Consider the following 23,114-nt stretch of genomic DNA (forward strand, 5'->3'; position numbering starts at 1 on the left):
GGGCATCAGAACAAGCTGACACTGGACGCAGACTTGGAGGGCATCAGGCACCAGTACAGACTGGCATTTGGCTCCAGTGTAGGAATGGCATTGGGCACCAGTACGGGCTGACCCCGGGCAGTGGTATGGGCCAGTACTGGGCACCAATATGGGCAAGAACTGGACATCAGTGGGGGCTGCCACTGGGCACCAGTACAGGCTGGCGCTGGGCACCAGTATGGGCAGGAGCCTCACCCCATTCCCCGGGGCCAGCTGGTGCTGCAGGGCCCCGTGGTGCCACCCCCGGCCCAGGGCATGTGCCGTGACACCCCCCCCATTGGGCTGGACCCTGCCCAGGGGGACGTTCCCGGGGGGGGCACAGGGTATGGGGACACCCGGCAGCACTATCCCCTCCCCAGCCTGGCTGGGGCTGCGGGGTGCAGCTAATTAGGGGCTAATTGTGTTAAGCCGAGGCAGCACTAATGCAATTGTGGGATTAGTCTGCAGAGATGGTGACACCACCCCCCCCCCCGCCCCATCGCTGCTGGAGATATCTGGGGGGGACACACACCTGGGGTCTGATCCAGCCAGCCCCCCCCCAAAGTGCCCCTCCTGCCCCCAGCCATTGCCTGCCCACCCACCCTCATCTGCCCTGAATCCCTGCCTCCCCCTGGGGCTTTAATTGCCCCAGCACTAACGAGGGGCTGGTGGGGCAGGGGGGGCTGCAGGAGAACAGCACCCCAGGGCCGGTGCCACCCCCCCCCCATCCCCGCTGCTGGCGATTACCGAATTAACCGTCTCCATCTGAGCCCGTCTGCTGCCAGGATGTGGGTCAGGGATTACCCCCCTCCGTGCCCCCCAGCCCAGCCCTGGCTCTCCCTGTCCCCAGCACCCACGGCCACACCGTGAGCACCCCCGTGCCGGCGGGGTCTGGGGACAGGGGTTCCCCCCCCCATCCCATCCCTGGCTGGGCAGAAGAAGGATGATCAGGCAGCCGTAATAAATACAAGAAAAATTTATTGAAAAAGAGAGGCAGGGAGCGGGCAGCGGGCCCCGGCCCGGGGGTAATAAATAACAACCGTGCTCCCGGGGGGCACCAGCTTACAAAATATGGCTCTGGGCAGCAGGGTCCCATGTGGTCCCCAGCGAGGCCGGCAGGGACTGCTGGTGCCCCAGTGAGGGGCTTTGGGGGGCCCAGCCCCCCGACATCCCCGGGCACCTGAGAAGGGGCTGCCCTGGGGGAGCAGCTGGGGCTGCAGCGGGGTCCCAGCCCCGGGAGGGACATGGGGGAGCAGCCCCAGCCCCTGCCTACCTGAGAGCCGCCGGCTGCTGTCACGGCAGCATCCCCCAGCCGGGGGCACCGGCTGCGGGCAGGGGCTCAGCACCACCTGGGGCACCCCTGGGCGGGCACCCAGCTCACATCCTGTCCCCCCCCGGGGCACCGGGGCTCAGGCCAGGATCTTCTGGGGGATCTCCACAGAGGCTTTGATGAAGATGGCGTTGTCCCGCACGTAGTTCCGCTTCTTGATGTCCTCATGGGAGATGAACTTGGGGTAGCCGAAGCCCAGGGTGCTCTCGTCCAGGGAGCTGCGCGAGGCTCCTGGCTTCTGGAAGTTTTTCCAGTTGGGATCGGGGTGGAAGGTCTCGGTGATGTGCTGGGGCTTGGAGAGCGAAGGGTCGCTCTGGTCCAGCAAGGAGAAGGTGACGCGGTAGGAGAAGGGCCACTCCAGCAGGTTGTCGTATTCGCCCGGCAGCACGCGGATGTAGACGGAGAGGTGGCTGCTCTCCCCGCTCCCGTTGCCGTTGAGGAAAGCCGAGACCTGGAGCTTGTAGCCGTACTTGTGGGTGTAGAAAGGGGGGCTGAAGAACTCGTAGTTGCTTCGGGCTTTGGCCTCCTGCAGCTTGCGGGCGTAGTCAGCGATCTTCCAGATGAGGGTCCCGTCGCTGCTCACCGACAGCTCCTCCACATCCCGCCGCAGCTCCAGGATCTCCTGCCGCTGCCGGCTCACCAGGGCACACACCATACCCAGATGTGTCTTGGTGCTCTCCTCCAGGTGACGGCCCATGGCCAGCTTGGGGCACTGCAGGGACAGCGGGACCGTCAGTGCGGGGGGGGTTCCAGGGGCATGGGACAGCGTGGGGACACGGGGTGGGACAGCACAGGAGAAGGATGCCATGGGGATGTCACGGAGATGTCGTTGGAGCATGGGGGTACTGGAGCAGGACGGCACAGGGATGCTGTGGGGACACCGAGGTGGCACAGGGACACCTGGGTGGCAAAGTGACACAGGGGTGAGGCAGGACAAGGAGGGAGACACATGGATGGGACAGAGCAGAACAGGGACACCACAGGGCACAGGACGGACATCAGGGCAGGAGAGGTGTGGGGATGCTGTAGGGCACAGGCGCACCATGATGGGAACGGCACAAGGATGCTGGGGTGGGACAGGCACAGGGACGCCGGCACAGGGCTGGGGACGCGCTCACCCGGTGCTTGCAGCCAGCGTCCTTGAAGGGGCACAGCAGCATGGCAGTGTTGCAGCTCTCCTTGAGGTGGGTGGGCACATCCTCCCGGGCGATGCTGGGCGTCCCGCACTGGTTGGGGCAGGGCACGGGGTACCGGGGACACTGGTACTGGTGGTTCTGGGGACAGAGGGCGGCCGTCAGCCGAGATCAAGAGCCGGCGGGGCGAGGGTCCCCGTGGGCCCTGTCTCACCTGGATGGTGTCGAAGACGAACTCCTTGGCGCAGTAGGTGCAGGGCTGGGTGCGCTTGGGGCACTCGGCCAGGGTGTGCTGGGACAGCAGGCGCCGCATCATGCGGGCCCCGCACTTGTTCTCGCAGTACACGCTCTCCTGGGGACACGTGCCCTGGTGGCCCTGGGGACCGCAGCAGAATCGTCACCCTCCGGCTGCCCTCACCGGCCAGCCCAGCCAGGGATGCAGTGCCCCCCCCCCAGAGCCAGGCTGTGCCCCCCCATGGTGTCCCCCACCCAGGCTCTGTCCCCACGGTGCCCTGCAGCCCATCTAGGTCCCCACATGGCACATGCTAACCCGGCTACACGCTCCATGGTGCCCCCAGTCAGGCCATGCTCCCACGACACCCCTGCCAGCTGTGTCCCCCACAGCGTCCCCACCGCGGCCGTGACCTGCCACCCCCGCACGGTGCCCCCCGCCAGCGCTCACCTCAAAGGCCTCCCCGGTGAAGTCGCTGGCGCAGAACTCGCACTTGACCCGGCGCTTGGGGCAGCCGTGCTGGACGTGCTCGGGCAGGTCGCGGCGGCTCAGCTTGGCGCTGCACCGGTTGGGGCAGGGGATGACGTTGAAGCCGCAGGTGCCAAGATGGGCCTGGGGGTTACAGAGATAGTGAGGGGGGGGCCGTGGGGTGCAGCCTTGCCCCCCCTCCATCCTACCGGACCCTACCTGGAGGTGCTTGATGAGCCCGGTCCAGCGGCAGCCCTCCTCGCTGTGGATGCAGCGGATGGCCAGGCTCAGCACCTGCGCCTCCAGCTCCGGGTCGGGGTAGATCTGGGGAGGCAGCGCCGGGCATCAGCATCCCGCACCAGGCTGCGGGGGCACACGGACCCCCCACCCCAGCCTGGCCGGGAGCCGCAGGCACCCTGCCCGGGGCCGGATCCCCCCCCGCCGGCACACGAACAAGCACCCTTTGTTGGGAGCCAGTTTCCGTTCCCCGGCCCCGCGGCACAAAGGGCTCTTGCTTCCGCGCGGGAGGCTGTGCCAGGCTGGCACAGCTGTGCCAGGTGGGTGTGCGAAGCCTGGGACCGGCCCCTTGGTGGGGGGCACAGGTGACGAGGACGTCCCCTCGGAGCGGGGTACCCCATCCACGTGCCAGGCTCACCTTGGCATAGTCCAGGGGCAGCTGGTCCTCCGGGCACTTGAAGACACCTTCGCTGTAAGACACAGAGGGGTGTCAGGATCACTCGGGGCTGGGGAACAGCACATCACTGGTGACACAGCCACGATGTCCCACGGGGTCCCCGCCATCCCACCCCAGGACATCAGCGCTGCCCTTCCACCACTGAGTGCTCACCCCGCGCCAAATCCAGCCGTGGCCCTTGGGGAACCGTAGCTCTAATCCCGCTCCATCTGTCTGAGCTGGGAAATGCCCCCGCCAGACACCCCCCTGGGCAGCCCCCCCCCCCCCCACGAGTCCGGCACGGCGGCCACGGTCCCCAGGGGCCTGGGCCAGCCGCCACGAGCGTGGCACCATCTGGAGCCCCGTCAGCCCCCTCGTCTGCCCTGGCCCCCCAGGATTAAGGCAGGGTGCCGGCGGCTGGCCAGGAAAGGTGCTGGCGGGGGCCACGGGTGCCCGCAGCCCCAGGTGCTGGGGCCCGGAGGTGGGGGGGGGGGTAACAGCTGGGCACCAGATGTGCAGCCCGGACGCGTGGCCCTGGTTTCTACAGGAAACGGCCCCACCAGCCACCGCAGTGAGCCAGAACGGGGGACAGGCAGCCGCCCTGGAGGGGTGCCCGTCCTGCTGGGCCCCCAGGATGGAGTGCTCCTCCTGAGAGCCGTCCCCAAGGTGGGAATGGCCCCGCTCAGGTCTGACCTGCGGAGGGGCAGCGTGGGGTGCAGGGACGGGGATGGAGCCGAACAGGCAGCCTGGCCCGTGACACGGCTGTCCAGGAGCCACCATCGCCCCTGGCCCCCACGACACCATGCCCAGGGAGAGATGAGGGTGGCACCCCACACACCATCCCCAATGGACATCCAGGTAGGAGGCCATGGGACACACAGCAGGGACTCCAGGGCTCTGGTGTCCCCGAGGTGGCTCTGGATGAGGCCACGCGGTCGCCCTGCCCGCGCGCAGCCCCTGCGCGTCTAATCACCGCGTGCCCTTGGCAGGCGCTGCCAAGCGGATGCAAGATGGGCGCGACGGAGCCAGCAGTGCCACCCGGCACGTGCTGACCTGGGATGCCCGGGCACGGCGCAGTGATGTGCCCTGCAGTCACCATCCCTGTGCCGGGGTGCCAAGTGATCCCCAGGAGGGCCAGCCCCGTGCTGCAGGGTGTGATCCCTGGGGGACACGGCCACATCCAGCCCCGCCACGTGCCTGGTGTTTGCAGTGGGTGTTTCTGTGGGAGTCACCAGGCACCCACAGAGATAAGCTGCTCCTGCCCAGGGCCAGGCACCCAGTCCATTCTGGGGAGCCCATGGCTGTCATCACCCCACAGATGGCATCACCCCACGGCTGGCCTCGCCCTGTCACCTTTCCAGGCCCTGCCTACACCCCGTGCACAGTGTTGGGGTGCCAGGGCTGGCGGGGAAGCGGGACAGCAACCCAAAGCCAGCGCCTAATCCCCGACAAAGCCTCCCCATTCCTCACGCTCGGCCGGGCAGGGAATGTGCTGAGGCAGCGCCCCGGGGGGGACCGTCCTTGCCTCTGACCTTCGCGGCGTGCTGGGGCGCAGCGAGGTGATGGGGTGGGGGAGCCCCGGCACCCGCCCCAGCACCGTGGCGGGGCTGGATGGCTCAGCCCGTGAGATCCCCAAACCTGATCCCGTGCAAGATGGGGAGGAGGCCTCAGTGTGGGGACCCCAGTGTCCGGCCGCCCCGGTAGAGCCGAGGTGCCCACGAGGTGGATGTGGGTGCGGGGCAGAGGCGCTGCCTGGCACCGGCCCCGGGGAACGCCCGGTTTCGTAGAAACCGGCCCACGGGGCCCCCCGGCCCGGGCAAAGGTCGTCTCGGCGGGGTGAGGTGCAGCCGGAGGCGGCTGCAGAAACCCGGGCCCGGAGTGACACTCGGTACCGCCGCACGGACGCCCCCTCTCCGTGCCACCGTGGGACCCCCGCACCGGGCACGGCGGTCACCAACCGGGCCGGCACGTGCCCCGCGGGCAGCCCCGTCGGCTGCCGGTACCTAGGCCGGGGCTGCCAAACCGCGGGGGGGGGGGGGTGGGAAGGGGCCCCATCCCCTCGCTCCCAGCCAACACCCACGGCCGGGGTCGCGCTCACCCGTGGGCGCGGAGGGTGACCGGACACCTCTCCCCCCCCCCCCCCCCCCCCCCGCCCCCGGTCGCTTCCTGCGGTGGGGCCGGGGCAGGAAGGGGTTAAGTACCAATCTTTGCAAGCGCTCGAAACTCGCCGCTCCGGGCTTCACCCGGCCCTCCTCTTCCTCCTCCTCCTCCTCCTCACCGAGAGGGGCCACGGGCCGCTGCACCCCGCGGGGCCGCTGTCACATCCTGCACCCCCGGGGCATCCCCGGGGCACCCCCTCCCCGGCCCGGGGCACCCCCGGAGCATCCCGCACCCCCGGGGCACCCCGCATCCCCTCCCCGTCCTGGGGTACCCCACACCCCGGAGCACCCCGCACCCCTCCCCGGGGCACCCCGGCGTGCAGGGCGGCCCCGCACCCGGCAGCGACGCCCGGGGCCGGCGGGGAGGGGAAAAGGCATGGGGGGGGGGGGGGGGGGGGTCGGGCAAGGAAGCAGCCGCTGCCCCCCGGTGTGCGGGGCTCCGGATCGGGGGGTGACGGGGGGGTACTCCATGGGGGAAGGGGTTGCGCGGCGTGACGTCACGGCGGGGCTCACCTGAGGAATTCCTGCAGGCAGGTGTCGCAGAACCGGTGACCGCAGGTGGAGACGCGGACGGGCTCCCGCATGGGCTTCCCGCAGAGCGGACACAGCACCCGCCGCCGCGGCCGCTCCAGCAGCTTGTAGTCGTAGCCCGGCATCCCGCCGCCCCGCTCCCCGCTCGCCTCCTCCGCGTCCCGCTCGGCTCCGCGCTCCGCGCCCGGCTCCGCCCGGGGGCCGGACGGGGCGGTGGAACCGGCCTGACACCGCCCCGCTCCCGGGGCCGGGCACCGCCACCGCCTCCCGGCCGGGCTCCGCCTCCCCGCCCCGGGGGGCTCCGGGAGCAGCGCCTGGGGCACACAGCCACCCCAGGGGGGGTTTGGGGACCCACCGCACCGGGCCACCACCACCCCAGGGGGGTTTGGGAACCCACCACCTCGGGCATAACCACCCCGGGAGGGCTGGGACCCTCTCCTCGGGACTCATCGCATCAGGCACCCCAGGAGTGTGGGGAGCATCACATCATGTACAGCCACCTTAGGGGCCCGGCCACGGCCTCCCCTGGCCCAGGGCTGGGCTCCGGGTCCGGGGTGGGGGCACGGGCTGTGCTGTCCTGGCTGAGCCTGCGTCCCCTCCCTGGCGGTGCTGGCTCAGCCCGGGGTGCCCCGGGGGTACCACACTCCTGCACATGGCCCGGAGCAGCAGCTGTGCCCCTGAGCGAGGCCTGGAGGGACGGCTCCCGCACCCCCTCCTGCCCCGGGGAAGCGACCTGCATCCCAGCCACAGCCCACGGAGGGGTCTGAGCTGGGCAACAGCGGAGCAGGACACAGAGGGGCTGCCCTGAGCCCCCCCTCACGCCACAGCCACGGGGACAAGACATGCTGCTGTGGCTTCATCTTGGTCAGAGCTCATGCCCAGGCTGCAGCCAACAGCAGCCCTCCAGCCCGTGGTTTCTAACTTCCTAGCAAGAGCTCGGAGGAGGGAGAATAAAAGAAAAATCTGTCTGGTTCCAGCCCCCACTTCACTCTTTCAGAAATCGGAGCAGCATATGGGAGTATTTGCCCCTTTCCCTAGAGATGGAGACGAGCAGATGACAGGCTGCGAGCATGTGTTAGTCCCACCAACGCACGCTCCAGCCAGCTTCCCATTAAGGGCGGCAGTTGCTCCAGACCCAAATGTTAGCAGTTTTCAATTAGCAAATGGCAGAGGAGAGGGATTCCTGGGGGACACGCTAAGCAAGTCAAGCTCTATCACTTGTCACTCAGGGAGCTCACGTTACTCCTCTCCCCAAGAGGCTCTGCTTAAAATAAAATCCTCCAGCAGCCCGTAGGGGGGAAAGGCAGGCAGCCTCCCTACTCTCGCTGCCGGAGCCACCAAGAAAGGGATGGGTGGCTGATTTCTGGGGTCACCCTGAGGGATAACGGGTTACCCTGCCATGGCCCGAACTGCAACAGGGCTTTAGCTCCTGCCACCCAAACAGCAGGGAGGCTTGTACCAGCGTACATCGAGTGTGAACAGCCACCGTGGGGTGTTTTCTGAGGGATGTGACTAGCTGGCAGCCTGCCCCAACGGCAGAGAGCAGCGAGCTAAACTTTAACCAGCTCCCAGACAGCCTGGAAACCCAATGCATAAAAACAAATGACAGTGTGCAACCGTACAGAGAGCAGGGGGGTGCACCGGGCCCCTCTGAGCTGTCACGGGGGTGGCAGCCTGGGGTTGAGATGCTCCCAGGCCGGAGCTGTGATCCCCTCGGGGCAGGATCTACAAGCAGCCCCGCTGTCCATCTGGTTCTGCCACTAAGTCACAGCACGGCCTGAAGCCAGGCTCGCCTGCCAACAAGAGAAAGGCACTACCCCAGACACCCGCCCTGGCTAAAAACCGTCCCTGGACACCGCTACGGGACCGGGTGCCAGCCAAAAGGATCAGCATCCCGCGGGGCGACGGGACTACCCAGGCCTCCCCCACAGAAAGCACAGAACACATCACTCCTGCAAGCTTAGAAAGCGTGCGTCTCCGATGACAGGCATGAAACGGAGCTGAGTTTTATCACTATTTACTGCTTCTCTTTGATGTTTTAAAAATTTTTCTTTCCTAACCTCACTAAAGAGCATCTCCGCTAATTAGCCAGGAGCTGACAAAGCCATCAGAAGGCGCTGGCTGTGCCGGCAGGACGGCTAGGAGGTGTCAGACCCTGCAAACAAAGATCCCCTCCTTTTCCCCTTTCCCTAAGGAACACCCTCTCCGCACACACCACCACAGCCAGGCGTTTGTCTCACACAAAGGCGACTCGCAACCTCCGGGCAGGGTAATTCCCTTTGTGGAGGCGATATGTTCTCTGTCCCCTGTGACGGGTCAGTCCTTGAACCCATCTGGGCTCGGGGAGGCCTCCTGCCTTCTTCCCCTGGCCTCTCCCTGCCCTGCACCCCTGCTCCATCCCTCAGCCTTGTATTTAACTTCAACTGGAGGGACAGTAAACAAACGCTTCGGCTTCTAAAGAAGTTAAGGTGGAGCATTTCACCCCGGGGGAAAGGAGCGGAGAGAGTCCTCTCCCTGCTTCTGGGGACTCGCCCAGGGAAGGCGGCGGGTAAGGAGAGCGAGGCGCCTGGACAGACGGACGGCAGCTGCGCCTTCTGCCAAGCCTCGTAGGAACGGGGATACAACCACGACAGAGGTGCCAAAATCAAATCAAACCAGCTCATGGATCAGCAGGAGGTTTGGGCTCTTTCCTGCTGACAGCGATGGCCCCAGGTCAGCGGGATCTTATCGAGCACAGGAACGGGGACAGCCTTTCCCTGGGTGACAGTGACCAGAGGGGATCTGCACCAGCCAGGATGCACAAGATGGGACCAGGCAGCCTCATCCCCCCCATCACCTCTCCTACCCTCTCCCTTCTGGCCCTGCCTTCCTTAGCAGGAAGAGCCACGGGGACGCGGCTGATCCACCACCAGCTCCGCAGGACGCGGGAACAAAACAAGGGAGAAGCCCTGAGACCTGCAGTTTTCACCGGGAGCTTCTGCAGGGAAACAAAGCAGCAGACGTGAGGAATGCAACTGGCCTATTTGCCCGGGCTGCTCTCTGCCTCCGGCAGCACGGACGTGCCTCGGCTTGTCGTTTCAAGAGCTATTGTTGCTCGGGGCTGGGGGCCTCTTTGTTTCCTTTACCCTTTCGCCAGGCTTGGTCACAGCCCGGTATTAAATTATTCAAATCATCTCGCTGGGCTTCACAGCTGAACTCCTGCACCGAGCACGCAGGCTGCAAAATCCCGAGGGCTCCCGCCCTCGCTGCGAGCCCCCAGCCCAGCACAAAGCACGCTGGTCCACACTGGTTGCCCCTGCCTGGAGTGAAGGGTCCCAATATTCGAGCCAGTGACACCTCCAGCCCCAGCACTGCTGTGCAAAAGCATCGTTAAGCCATAAAACAACCCACCTAACACCAGCACATCAGTGGGAACAGGGTGGGGCTGCCAGGGGGCTCACCTGGAGCAGGGAGAGCCCGGCTCTCTGGGCTGCACGTCCCCTGGAGCGGTGGCATTTTGGTGCCACCATTGACAAGACAAAGGGTGGCAGAGACCTCTGTCCTGCCTGCCTGCTGTCCCAGCCAGCCCTCAGCCCCGCTGAGGCTGTAGCAGGAATGCCGGTCCCTTTTTATGGGTGGGGGGAGCCCCAAGGGCTGAGCACAACACAGAAATCTGTTGCTGGAGGAGCTGGTGCTGCCAACAGCTCAGCGCAGGGAGGACAGTGGCCCCGACAGGCTTCGAGTCAATTTAACGCGGCCCTGTAATTACCCTGGTGCCCAGGATGGTCTGGGAGCGGAGAACACCTTCCCCTCCACCGACACCAGGCTGCCAGAGCCGTCCCTGTAACCTGCAGCACAAGGCGAGTGCCAAGGGACTGGCAGAGCCTTTGAATTCAAGTCAGCTTCCTGGGATAGCAGGGTGTAACCGCCTGAAAAGGCAGCTCCACAAGAAACAAAAAACGGCAGGGAAAAACCCATGCACCCACCCTGCCAGGAGCCAAACAGGGAGGCCGCGTCTGCAGTCAGGGCTGCACACGCCTCTCCTGGCTGGACGGGACCTGCTCCTTTCCCCAGAGCCTGGGAGATGAGGGAGGAAAGAGCAGGAGACCTGCAGAAATTCATTACCTTTCACATGACAAGAGGGATCAGTCGGCTTCTACTACAGACCGGTGAGGTTTCCCTCACTGAAAACAGGAAAGAATCACAAAAATAATTAGAGAGATTTCATCTCAGCCAGCTTATGAAAGCCCTGACTTTATACACAACAGATTGGCAACAGCACAAAGATGGATGTGAAAGGCAAGAGCATTTGCAATGTCAGACAGATCAGAGACAGAAGCTCATCAAAAAATGGCCCAGGGCAGATGTAAGTTAAAAAAAGAAAAGAGAAAAAAAAAAAAAAAAAAAGGGAAAGGAAACGACCCTTCTGGAGATAAAGAACAGAACTCCTGCCTGTGACATGGTGATATGCCCCCTCCTCCCTGCAGAAAGGATCCCTGGTGAAAACTCATCATCTCCCTAGAGAGATCTGGGTTAAAAAACTTCAATTACTGACAATCGCTTGCTGTGTTTTGCTGCCTTCTGCTAGCTCAGCTGGGAGCCAGTGAGCTGGTCAGCAGCAGGATTTAGGGGCCTGAGGACAAATGTCAGCTGGAGGATCCTCTGGTGAGCTCCTGGGGCCAGGGGAGGCTGTAATTAGAAAGCTCCAGGCAGCATTTCAGGAGAGCTAGCCGGGCTGTGCCGCACAGAAAGGCTGCTCGCGCCGGGTTCGGCCAGCCGTGCAGGCCAGGACCCTTGAAAGCGTGATGAACAGCTCAACAAATGGGTGAAACGTTTTAAGGGGGGGATGGGAAAGGACAGACTTCTCTAATTAGAAAAGAGGTTTGCACTTAGTCACCCAGTGTAGCGCCTGGGGCCCTAACTCCAGACACTGCTGTGCAAAGGCTGACAGCTCTCTCAGACACCAAGCTGTCAGCCTGGGCTTTGTAACCAGAGACAGTTTCCACGGGGGAAAATAACCTCTGTGCTCCTCACCCTTCTACACAGGGACTTCCAGCGGGAAGGGGCAGAGCCCCAGTGGGACCCCAGTTAGGCAGCACCAGCGCTCCAGGGACGTCTGCCCCACGGCACATCCAGGCCAGCACCTCTCGGGCACTGGAGGTTCGCAGCGACCCTCGTTGATTCAATAAGTGAGACCAGCTCCGGTTCCATGGGAACCATCGTTAGGAGCTCCCTGTTTCAGACCGCTGCCTTCGGAGTGCAGCTGAGGAGCTCCCAAGTCCGGGGACGCAGGTCCGAGCCAGGCTGTAGCAGGCAGCAGCAAGGGCAGGCATGCCGGGCGGCTGGGGATGCCTCTGCATCTCTACAACGAGGCTGGATACGGCCCCTCTCAACTCAAACTCACTGGGACGGTGACTCTTCCACGGCAGCTGAAACAGAGGGCAAGGACCAAGAATAAGCCGCAAGCCGCCATGTCCATGAAGCTACAGGGAGCAGTGCCCTGCCCCACGCAGGCCAGGTACCCAACAGATGGGCACTGCAATCCTTGTCCCACGGCCCCCAGGAAGCCACTGCAAGGCCTCAGTAGTGGCACAAACAGGAGGCGATGCCCAGCACACAGAGCCCAAGCAGGAGGAAATGCAGTCTCTTGAGGCTTGTGCTCTCCTCCTCCTTCTCTCCAGCACGCCTGGTATCTCCCAGTTATTCCTGTGTTTGCAGTGGGACGGAGAGAAGGGCACAGCAGTGGCCTCACGATAAAGTGGGCAGAAGCCCAAGTCAGTCAAAAACAGTGTTGGCCACATGGGAGGAAACCGCAGAGCGGCGCAGAGCTGCCGCCCCAAAGGTGGAGCACCGCTCGCCTGTGCCAGCACCCTCTCTGGGCCAGATCACAGCCAGAGCTGACAGCAGCAATGACATCAAACGTGTCACCGGTTCTTTTCTCTCTGGAGAGGTTTCCAGGCAGACTGAGCTGCACGAAAGCCCTAAGTCAGATCTCAGCTTTCTACACAGCTCTCAATGCTTTTTGCGCCCTGGTCACTGAGGGATGCTGGAGCAGGCGAGGCTGCTGCCCTGACACCGCTGCTGCTGAGTTTGTACTTCCCGTACCGGGAAGGAAAGTCGAGGTTTCGGACTGGCTAGTGCAGAGACACAGCAGCAGGGCTACGTGCTCAGTCCCTGCTTTTACAGTGCTGCAGGTGGGAGCCCACAAACCAGCTGCCACAAAGTGCAGGGTGACTCTGGCAGCGGAAGGATAGAGCAGCCTGTAGCCTTCCCGCAGAAACAAAACCCTTTTACTCCCATGACAAATGCCCTACTTGTTCCCAAGCCCGTGGACTCGGCCATTCCCCGTCCCCTTCACGTGGCAGTGCACATCACGTGAGAGCTCGGCACTCGCAGGGCAGGAACGGGAGCCACGGCCGATTCCACTGCACTGGGGCAGTCAGCCGGGCCTCCTCCCCTCCGGGGTGTAATTAGCCTCCTTGAAGTGGGCTGGGACTGGAATCCCTCAGCCCAGCGCTGAGGCCATAATCAGCACAGCAGAGGAGGAAGAAAGGCCCCTCCAGCAGTCTGGGCCAGGCTCCCATCGTACATCCAGGCAACGGAAAGGCAGGTCACGCCACGGGCACGTTTTAACCGCGCAGCGATGCTGCCTTTGGCCCAAGCAGAGAGGAACCACAAAACCATTCGCTATCTTTTCCAAACCACAATGGAAAGCCAGCAGCCAAAATGACGCCTCAAATCTCAGCTTCTATTTCAGCAGCATCAATTAGAAAGCTGCTCTTTTTGGATATTCGGTGGACCGCCAGCACACCAGCTCCCCACCGGCCGCAGCTTGGCCAGCCCACCTGTCTGGGAGTGCACGAGACTGCCTCTGCCGTCTCTCTGCTCCCCTAGCCCAGTGGAAGCGGGAGTGTCACAGTGCTGCATAGCAAAAGGGGAATTTTTATGGGCTTCAAGTTATTTCTATTCATCTACAGCTCTAAGAGGGACTAGAATAACACAGAGCTTACATGGCAGGGTTACTTGGTACAGCTTGAGTCACAAGGCATTGTTTCTGGCTGGGGCCTCACGGTAGGAATCACAGTAACGAAGCCTCTACTCACGCTTTACTGCCAGCAGCGTGTTCCCGTGGCAGCAGGCTACGGAGGTCACCAGGTACGGATGCGTCTCCTCTAGCTGCACTGGCTTTGGTGCTCCCGTTTCCTCGTCCTTCCTGCCCAGGCGTCCCCTGGCTCCTTTCCCCCATGTGCACACCTCACCATCTGCAGAGGAATATATACACCTTGCTGCACACAGAGCCCACCAGCAAACAGGCCTCCCGTCTCCCTGGTACGGCCCTGGGCCATCTCCATGGCCTGCCTTGGCCACAGCATGGACTGCAGGCAGAGGAAAGCCAGGGCCTGCTGTAGCCAAGGACACAGGGGCTTCAGCCTCACCTGCTCCGATGGCCACAGTGAAGGCATCCCCACAAGCCACCACGGTGACCTTCATCGCCTGGAGCCCCACAACCAGGTGGGGTACGCGGCTGTTGCGGCAGGAGTTGGTGCCCAGCTGCCCGTGCTGGTTGCTCCCAAAGGTGTAACACTGGCCAGAGGCTGACAACAGAGACAAGAGAAACAACTGGGTGTCGCCCAAGGATGAACTGAAGCCCCTGAACCCCGTTGCTCTCCACCATGTGGAGCATCCTGCTCCACAGAGCTCCAACATCAGGAGCAGGGTGCCTTTTGAGCCTCTCTGAGGCCTCTGCCCATGGGAAACAGAGGCAGGACAGCGAAAATGCAGGTTCCCCCCTCAGGGATTTGGGCACACACCCCTCACCTGTGACTGCAGCCGAGTGTGCTGTACCGATGTCAGCACACACAATCGGCTCTCGGTTCAAAGGGGACGACTGGGCACACGTGAACATGGTGGCCTCTTCCACCTGGTCCTCCGGCAAAGGCTCCTCTGCTGATCTGATCTGATCTAGGCCCAGCTTGTTACACCTGCGCGGGGAAAAGCACAGTTCAGAGGTGGCCCGATGCAGCCTGGCACAGACACCCCGGGCACAAATCCTACCCTAGCATAACCGCACCAGCAGCAGTGAGACGCTGGGAAGTAGGATCACACAGCGATGTCTTCTAGAGCCCCTTGGTCCCTCTTCCTGGGCTGGACAGAGATGGACAGGCCCAGGAGGCTGTAGGCAAGCTCTGGAGCACAGACCCTCACCTCTCTTACCTGTTGCTCCCACAAGCAAGAATCTGGTTCTTCACTGTGAGGACCATAGAAGAATCGATGCCGCAGATGACCCTCTGAGCCTCATGCTCTGGCGGGACTGTGACCTGCTGGGGGGAGTTGTGGCACTCCAGGGTACCCAACCCAAGGCGACCTGCAGGAGGAACAGAGCAGGGCACAGCTGGTGGCAACACACAAACTGAGCACACCCCGTGAGCAACTGCATCGACATATAGCTGCTGCAAGAGCCCAGCCTGGGACCTATTGCCACAGAGGGCAGTGAAACCCAAAGCAAGGGGGCCCTGGTATGCAGTGAAGCAGCTGCAACTATTCCACACCCACCTAGCCCGGCACATCTGGAGAGCACTGCGGGCAAGCAGGGCCAGGGAGGGGAGTGGGACCAGGCAATGGAAAGCACAAGCCCTGTTTTGCAAAGCAGACATCTCTTACCATTATCCCCCCTGCCCCAGGCAAACACTTCCCGTTCGTTGGAAACCGCCAGGACGTGAGATGCGCCACAGGCCACCTGCACCATCTCGTAGCCCAGCAGGGCCTCCACGATCTTGGGCTGGCAGGGGAAGAGCAGCAGCCGTCAGCCGAGACCTCCCAGCCTGCCCGGCTGCTCCCACCCTTCCCACCCAGCCCCCCCAGTCTCAACACAGCACTGGCAGCATCCCAGTTTTCATCCAACGCAAACACCAGAGATATTTTTTTTTTTTTTTTGTTCCAAACAGTCTTCAAAGGGTTTAGAGACTACGTGCACATAGCACAGAAGATAATGCAAACATCTCTGGGGCGGAAGAAAGCAGCCAGCACAACGGTTTGGAGAGGGAAAAGGTTCAAGCTGAAGGGTTGGGATTCGCCCCCCTGCCCATGTGGGGAGTGCCAGGGGCTGTTAACGCACGCTCTGAGCAGGCAGGGGCTTGGTGCAGGATGTGTTGGCTGAAAGGCTCTTGTGCAGAGGAGCTGTGAGCTATCGGCTACATATTCGTTAAGGTGTGGAGAGACCAGGATCTCCACATTTTGCCCGGTCCCTGCTGTGACCTGCTGTTAGATCTGACACCTCGCCACAGCAAGTCTCATTCTCATTATCTTCTTCAAGTGAAAAGCACCATTTGTTGGGACCTGGCTGCTGCTCCCAACTGGTCTCCCCACCCCAGCAATAAGCACCGAGCAGCTCAGCTCTGGACGGAGCAGGAACGAATGAGCCAGCTGACCACAGTGACAAATGGCACCAGTCCCCGGGCTCAGCTGGAAGCCATCGGCTGCTGCCACATCCGAGGGCAGGAGAGGAAGAAGCTGGAAGGGAGCAACGAGCCCTCAGCTCTAGTGTTCTGAGCCAATCGGAAACACACAGCTCTTCTTTAAATACTGGCTCTTTTGAAAAATAACTTTTCTCAGTGAACCTTGGCAGCTGCAGGCCAAGAGTGAAGCAGGCAGGTGTGTGATTGGAGGCAGCCTCCAAGCTGGGTGCCTGCCAACAGCAACCACAAGGCAGCTCTTGACTTCCCCCACGCTCAAAGGGATCATTGTGTAGGGGGGGAGACAGAAAAAGAGAGGCAGGTTGGGTCTTTTAAAACCCACAGTGACAGGGAGAGGAGGGGGAGGGAGTCAGATGCCAGAGCACGCCTGGGATGTACATCCCTGGATCTGGGATGAGCCCTCTCACATGGAGCAGAAAGCACGATCCATCCTCTACCCTGGGGAAGCAGCGTGCCCAGCACCCTCACGACAAACCTGGCTTACGTCCGTGAAGTTTCCATGCCCCAAACAGCCATTGCTGCCACTGCCGAAAGTCATAATTATCCCCCTGTCTGGAAAAGCAGAAAGAAATCGTGTTACTGGCACACGTGAGGCCCTGCAAGGCGCACACGCAGCCCATGGGGCTGGCTGTGGCTCCCAGGACAGCAACTCTGCTTGCACCCACTCTGACTCATAACTTGCCGGGGGGGCGGGGGGCCATAGGCCTTCAGTGACCTTCCAGAGAGCAGCAGCCTCGTTGTGCTGCGACAACTCGCCAAACAAACAGGAGATGATAGGAGAGTCCCGAGATAACATTATTGCAGCTGTGTACGCAGGAGCTGCTAACTCCACGGTCTGTCAAGGTGTTAAATAAACAGAGGCTCTCACTGAGCAGCCACCCAGCAGAGGGGTGGCAGGAAATGCCATGGAGAGGTAGGACAAACACATGCCTATGAAGTTTGCCAGTTGCCTATCTGTTGTTTGCTGCCCTGATCCCTGGCAGAAGTGCAAACAAGGCTTCCAGAGGAGTATTGGGAGGGTTTTGCTCCACAAACATGGCCTCAGGCTGGTGTGTGTGCTCTCCTCCCAGCCAGAACGCCTTCAGGTCCATTCTGAGAGGGCTTCAGACCCTGCCTTCCTGTGGCTGAGGACAACTGGTCATGCAGGAGCTCACGGTGACTTCTCTCTGCAACAGCAGTCACCGCTGGTCACTGCTTGTGTCTGCGTCACACTCACAGAGGACGTGACAGAGAAAGCCTGAACTTCCCAGATGCTCCTCACACTGCAGTCCTCACTGTACAGGTCAGGTCTGGCTTCAGGTGACACCAATGCAGCCAGGACAACAAACAAGAGGAGATTTGTGGCCCTCCCCACACCAGACAGACCTTTGGGTCCAAGTTGACCAGTGTGGCATCACAGGAGAACCATGCTTGCCATTTCTGACCCCTTCTTGATGTTACATGACAGGCCACAGAGGCTTTCGTGTCACCCCAGCCCAGTGCATCCCTCAGGTTCCTCTCTGAGCAGGGCTTCCCAGGCGGTCGTGCCGCATTTGCAAACCAGCTGCCAGGCAAGAGGGGTCTGGGACTCAGCCAGGCGAAGGCAGGAGGCAGCGGCTCACCTGTGAGGCAGGCTGTGAAGAGATCACCGCAGGACACGTGTTTGATGGTCACGCCAGACTGGCCCTCCAGAAAGCGGGACACAAACTGAGGCTGGAGCTGCTCGGTGGCTCCTGGGAGAGAAGGGCCTCCTGCAGCACCCATCGGGGGAGCCTGGCAGAGAGAAGCCATGTCAGCTGCTGCACCTTCGCACAGCAAGAGCTGGGCTGGAGAATTCAGATGAGCCCCTTCCCACAGGCTTAGCAGTGTCACCGGCACCCTGGACTGGACTGCGGTCCTGGGGGACACAGCGCCAGGGCCTACGCAGTGAGCACAAACGTCTCCTCCTCAGAAATTGCACATCTGAGGCTTCCACAGCCGCTGTCTGCCACAGGTTCCCCGTCACTCACCTCCCACATGATGAGCCGCCCCGATTTGGTGACCCCGGCCTTCTGCGTCCTGCCAGCAGACACCTGCACCACTTCGGTGTTAAGCATGGGCAGGCGGAGCGGGGTGGTGATCCCGCTCCCCCAGGTGTAGATGGATGACAGCGGAGGAGGGATTCCTGTCCGGGCTGAACCACCTCGAACACCTATGGGTCAAAGAGAAATCATCAACGCAGATCCCTGACTCTCCTCCCAGAGGAAAAGAAACAACAGGAGCCAGTCTGGGTGCCAGGAGAGCGGCCTGCCAGCCAGCAGGGCCAGACCAGTGCCGGTCCAAGGCTGGCAAGGGGCTGCTGGGGAGCTCCCAGCCAGGGCTGAGAGAAGCACATGGGAACAACTCCTTGTATTTCATCCCAGAATTGAGGGAAGTGGCATCACGGCAGCTCTAGCCTAATTGTTACTAGTGCCAGCAGCTGCATTGGCCTGCGCTGGGACATCCCCGCTCAGCACTCCCAGCTGGTTCCCAGCCTTTGCTGAGAACAGCAGAAACTTGATTCAAGGGTTTAAAACCTAGAAGAGGCAGCTGGAGAAGCAGCACTGCTTGGTCCCCAGAGCCGAGGTACCCATGGGCTCCTCCAGGGCTCAGGGAAGGTGATGTCTCTTAACTTCCTCTCTCCAGAAGCTCGAGTGCCTCTCTGACCCCCTGGCATCCAAAGGAGAGGGTCCTTCCAAAAGAAACTGTGTTGAACACACCGTGCCAGGACTCACCCCTTGGTCTGGCACTGCTCACTCGTCCCCCTGTGCGGCTGTGGGTCACTGTTGGCACCGGAGCCAAGGGTTTTTCAGGCCTGCCAAAGCAAAATCCTGTGCTTAATGTCAGCTCGGCCCCAGAGGTCCTGCAGAGCTCTGGATCACAGAAGGTCTGGGCAGAGCTACAGCATAAGTCATGGCTGAATAGCTCACAGAATCGCCTCAGTAGGTGCTTTAAACCACCTGAGAGAGGGGAGTTGGCATCAGTTCACTTCCCTCTGAGCTCACAACTCTCTATTCACTGTTACTGCGATGACAAACCCACACCTGCCATGGCACCTGCCGTGGCCCTGAGCCAGAGGGCCAGGCTCGGCCCGCAGCAGCTGCACGTTGGGTAACGCAGGAGAGCTGCATGGGGACAGCGCTCTCTTCGGAGCTTGTAACGGAGGCAGTGAGCCGGTCACACACGCTGTGCGCTGTGGCAGCCCCTCCCAAGGGACACTAAGGCAGCAGTATCACTTGCCTTCTCATTTTGACACTGCCCACATCAGTGTAGAGGTTCAGAAGAGGCCGAATGCAGATGGCCTGGGCCATGATCTCGTTCAGCTGGGGTCGCTTGGAAGGATCCAGGTTCAGCATGCTGAGGATGAGCTGGCGCAGGTCAGGGCTATATCTATCCGATATTGGGGCAAACGTCCCACTCATGATCTTTAACACTAAGGCAGGAAGATTCTGGAGAGAAAACAAGAGAGATACATACAGTGGCTGGGCAGTCAGAGGTGAGGCCGAGGAGCAAGACGTTCTCAGCACTGCCCTCTGCCTTCACACCTCCAGGCTCAGTGAGAGCGATCCAATCATGCATTTTCACCTCTGTAAGAGGCCACGGCTCCCTACGCTGCATGTAAACCATATCCCCCCTTACCGCAGCTTCGAAAGCCCTCTTGAGACTGGCGAGTTCGTACAGCACACAGCCCAAAGCCCAGATATCGCTCTTCTGGTTGTAAGGCTTCCCTTCACAGAGCTCTGGGGAGATGTAGCATGGAGTTCCCACAACCTAGAAGAGACAAAGAAATCTGCATGATGCTGTGAAACTGGGGCAGGGAGGTGGAAAGAGAAAGGCTCAGTTTAGAGCCCAGTGCACAGGCTGGCTAGAGCCGCCAACGAAAGCTTAGTGGAGCTGGCCTTTTGTTCCCTGGTGTCAATGTCTGGCTGACAATCTCAGTAAAAAACACGAGGATTTGCCTTTCTGGTGACCTCCCTTGCACATACAGAGATTACCTCTAATTTTGCTCCTATCCACTTGAGAGAATCAGAGCCCAGAGCAACGAGCGTGATACAAACGTCTAGTCAGATTAAACCGGGTAGTGAATGATACTCAAGTCTCAAGCAGAGAGAGAAGATTAAGACAAGGCAGGACGGCAGGGCACAGGCAGGAATTCAGTTGCCAAGTATGCGTCAGATGAATGCGTCAGATGAACCTGCAAACACTACTCCTCCCACTGTGACAGCGGGAGGAACCCGGCCTACCCTCACCAGTGGGCCCAGACACCCCATCCTCTCCCAGGCTTGCGCAGGCACGTCTTGGGCAGCCAAGTCCAGAGTTTCCAGCCGGCTGCCATGGTGGTAAGTAGTTCCCCTGCAAAGCCAGGCCACTCACTGTGTAGGCTTTACTCTTGCTGCTCAAGATTTTGGAGATGCCAAAGTCTCCAATCTTGACAATCATGCGATGTTTGTCCAAGAGGATGTTCTGAGTCTTCAGGTCGCGGTGCAGGATCTGCTTGGTGTGGACGTGGTGGAGAGCCAGGAGGATCTGCACGAAGAAGTGCAGGATGGTGTCCTCATCCAGCAAGGAGTTACAGCGCTTATGAATAAACTCCGCTAGCGTGCCCCCTGCAAAGAACAACAAAGGGCTATCGGCAAGGGTGGGTGCACAGGGCAGCGCAAGCCTGGCCTAAAACCTAGGGGGATTTAGCCACGGCGTCTTAACAAGCCAAGCACATGGGAAAAAGCACATCCTGGGGGGACATGCAGCACATCCTCCAATGCTCCTGAGACCGTGCGGAGAACAATGGCAGCACAGTTGGTGGGACAAAGAAACAGCGAGAGAGAAGTTACTGTTGACATATTGTCAAAGGCAGCAGGAAAAGAAACGCTAAAATTACAGCTCTCGGAGGAAAACATAAACCTCGATGGCAGAACAAGATAAGCCTGTTCTGCAAAAGAGAATTCTTGCAGTCCGAGAGGCCACGTGGCACGGAGAGGCCCCTATCGAGAAGGGGAAGTCCAGGTTCAGGGCTCATATACAACTTTTAACAAACCCTCATGCAACTGTTGATTTCATCTTAAACTCCACAGCAAATCTCGTTAGAAATCACGCCTTCCCACACAGAGCTGTGGGACCAGCAGCGTGGCTGAGAGCTGACACAGGGAAATGTATGTGAAACCTAAGCCAAGGGCAGATGGTAGCACACTTATCAGCGACAGAGGTGTTAGAAATCTCTTTGTTTTGGATAGGATTAGTGAGTGTAAGGCATATAATCACAGAATCACAGAATGGTTGAGGTTGGAAGGGACCTCGGGAGGTCCTCTGGTCCAATCCCCTGCTCAAGCAGGGCCACTGACAGCTGGTTGCCCAGGACCATGACCTGTCTTTTGAATATCTCCAAGGCTGGTGACTCCACAACCTCTCTGGGCAACCTGTGCCAGCGGTCGGTCACTTGGCTCACGGCCAACTTGGTGTCCACCAGGACCCCCAGATCCTTTTCTACAAAAATGTCTGTTCAGGAGAGATGTGTTTCGACTCTTCGGGGGTCCAAAGCACAGGATCTTTACCAGGAGCACTACGTGGAGCCAAAGCAGCCCAACCCAAGGAGAGCTGAAGGCTTGGCATCCCCTGGACCTGCTGAGGAACCAGCTGCGGGAGATCAGGGCCCACCTGGGGCATACTCCATGGCGATCATGAGCGCCTTGTCCTCCAGGAAGTTCTCGTAGTACTCGATGACGTTGGGGTGGCTGAGCAGCTTGAGGACCTGGCATTCATTCTGCGCCGCCAGCCGCTCGTCCTTGCTCATCTGCTCCACCGGGATCTGCTTCAGGATCACCAGCTTCTGGTCGGCCTTGCGCAGGCACAGGTGCACGATGCTGCGGGGATGGGATAGGGCCTCGGCGCGGGGCAGGGGGGGGGACAGGGCCTGGCCACCACTGCTGGGGTGACACATGGCCCCTGTCCTCCCCGTTGCCATGGTAACAGGGCCTGCAATTCCCCCCCCCCCCCGCGGTGTCACACACCCAGTGCCGTGTCACCCCATCGCCATGGCAACAGCCAGGGCCTGCCCCCCCCCCCCCCCCCCCAGGGTGCCACACGCTGGTTGACCACCGCGTTGCCATGGCGACAGAGCCCGTGCGCCTTGTTGCCATGGTAACGCGGCCTGCGGCTTCTCACCCCGCGGTGCCGTAGGCCCGGCGCTCCCCCCTCCCGCGTTGCCAGGGTAAAAAGGCCTGGAGAACCCCCCCTTCCCCCACGCCCGGTGCCCGCCGGTCCCCCGGGGCCGCCCTCACCCGAAAGCCCCTCTCCCCACCACCCGGATCCGCTCGTATTTCTCCATCACTGCCCCAGCCGGGCCTGGGCTCTTCCCGTCTCCATGGAGACACTTCCGGGAGCCGCTACGGCGGCCGCGGGCGGACAAAACACCACGGGCCGCGCCCGTGTCCCTGTCACCACCGTGGGTTAGGGCCTGCGGGGCGGACACGGGGCTCCCTGCCTCGGCCGGGAGGGAGGGTAACGCCACCCCAAGGCGGCCTGGCTGGGCTCCCCCACTCGGTGGGCACCCCAGTGGCACGGGGAGCCAGGCTCCCCTCGGGCAGCACCCTGGGACTGGGGTTTGGGGTGCCCTGGGCCTGCCGCCCCCAGGCTGTGGGGTTCCAGCAGGGTCCCCCGCACCCCCAGAGAGCGGCGGTGCCCGCAGCGGCCTCCTGCCCCACAGCCCCGACTCTGGGGGAGCACCCATCCCGGGGCTGTGCTGCTGTAGGGCCAGGCACAAGGGGCCCCGGTCCCCTCTATGTCCCCCCCCCAAACCCCCTTTAGACCCCCATCACCACGAGCACCCGTGGGGCCGACCGTGACGGCACGGAACGGGGCGGGGGGGGGGGGGGGGGGGGGGGGTGTCCGTGCCCTGCACCCAGCGGGGGGCTGCCCCCGTCCCGCAGCGGGGCCAGGGACAGCGGTGGCAGTGCCACCCCCAGGCCACGCCACGTGGCCGTGCTGCCATCTAGCGACACCGAGCCCGGGTCACCGGGGGTGTGTGTGTGGGGGGGTCACATCCCCCCCTGCGCCAGCCAGAGCCCGCTGTCCTGCACCGGGGAGGGCAGCGATGGGGCGGGACCCCCACGCAGCACCCAGCACCC

The 23,114-nt window shown here is 61.8% G+C and overlaps 1 protein-coding gene across 1 annotated transcript; it reads right to left on the reverse strand.

Moving 5' to 3' along the window:
* Positions 1 to 1,282: 1,282 nt before the first annotated feature.
* On the reverse strand, positions 1,283 to 22,440 carry LOC104640510 (serine/threonine-protein kinase Nek8). Its single transcript, XM_075771434.1, is given in 21 exon segments — positions 1,283 to 2,060; positions 2,467 to 2,622; positions 2,696 to 2,857; positions 3,164 to 3,325; positions 3,401 to 3,525; positions 3,528 to 3,544; positions 3,837 to 3,888; positions 13,627 to 13,785; positions 13,960 to 14,118; positions 14,342 to 14,505; positions 14,738 to 14,888; positions 15,185 to 15,302; positions 16,472 to 16,548; positions 17,598 to 17,748; positions 17,985 to 18,166; positions 18,729 to 18,808; positions 19,234 to 19,442; positions 19,633 to 19,764; positions 20,368 to 20,600; positions 21,646 to 21,851; positions 22,269 to 22,440. Coding segments are annotated over 21 exon segments (3,375 nt in total). The 5' UTR covers positions 22,316 to 22,440; the 3' UTR covers positions 1,283 to 1,427.
* Between the last annotated feature and the right edge of the window lie 674 nt (positions 22,441 to 23,114).

The sequence above is a fragment of the Balearica regulorum genome, chromosome 19, assembly GCF_011004875.1.
Source record: "Balearica regulorum gibbericeps isolate bBalReg1 chromosome 19, bBalReg1.pri, whole genome shotgun sequence".
NCBI lineage: Eukaryota > Metazoa > Chordata > Aves > Gruiformes > Gruidae > Balearica > Balearica regulorum.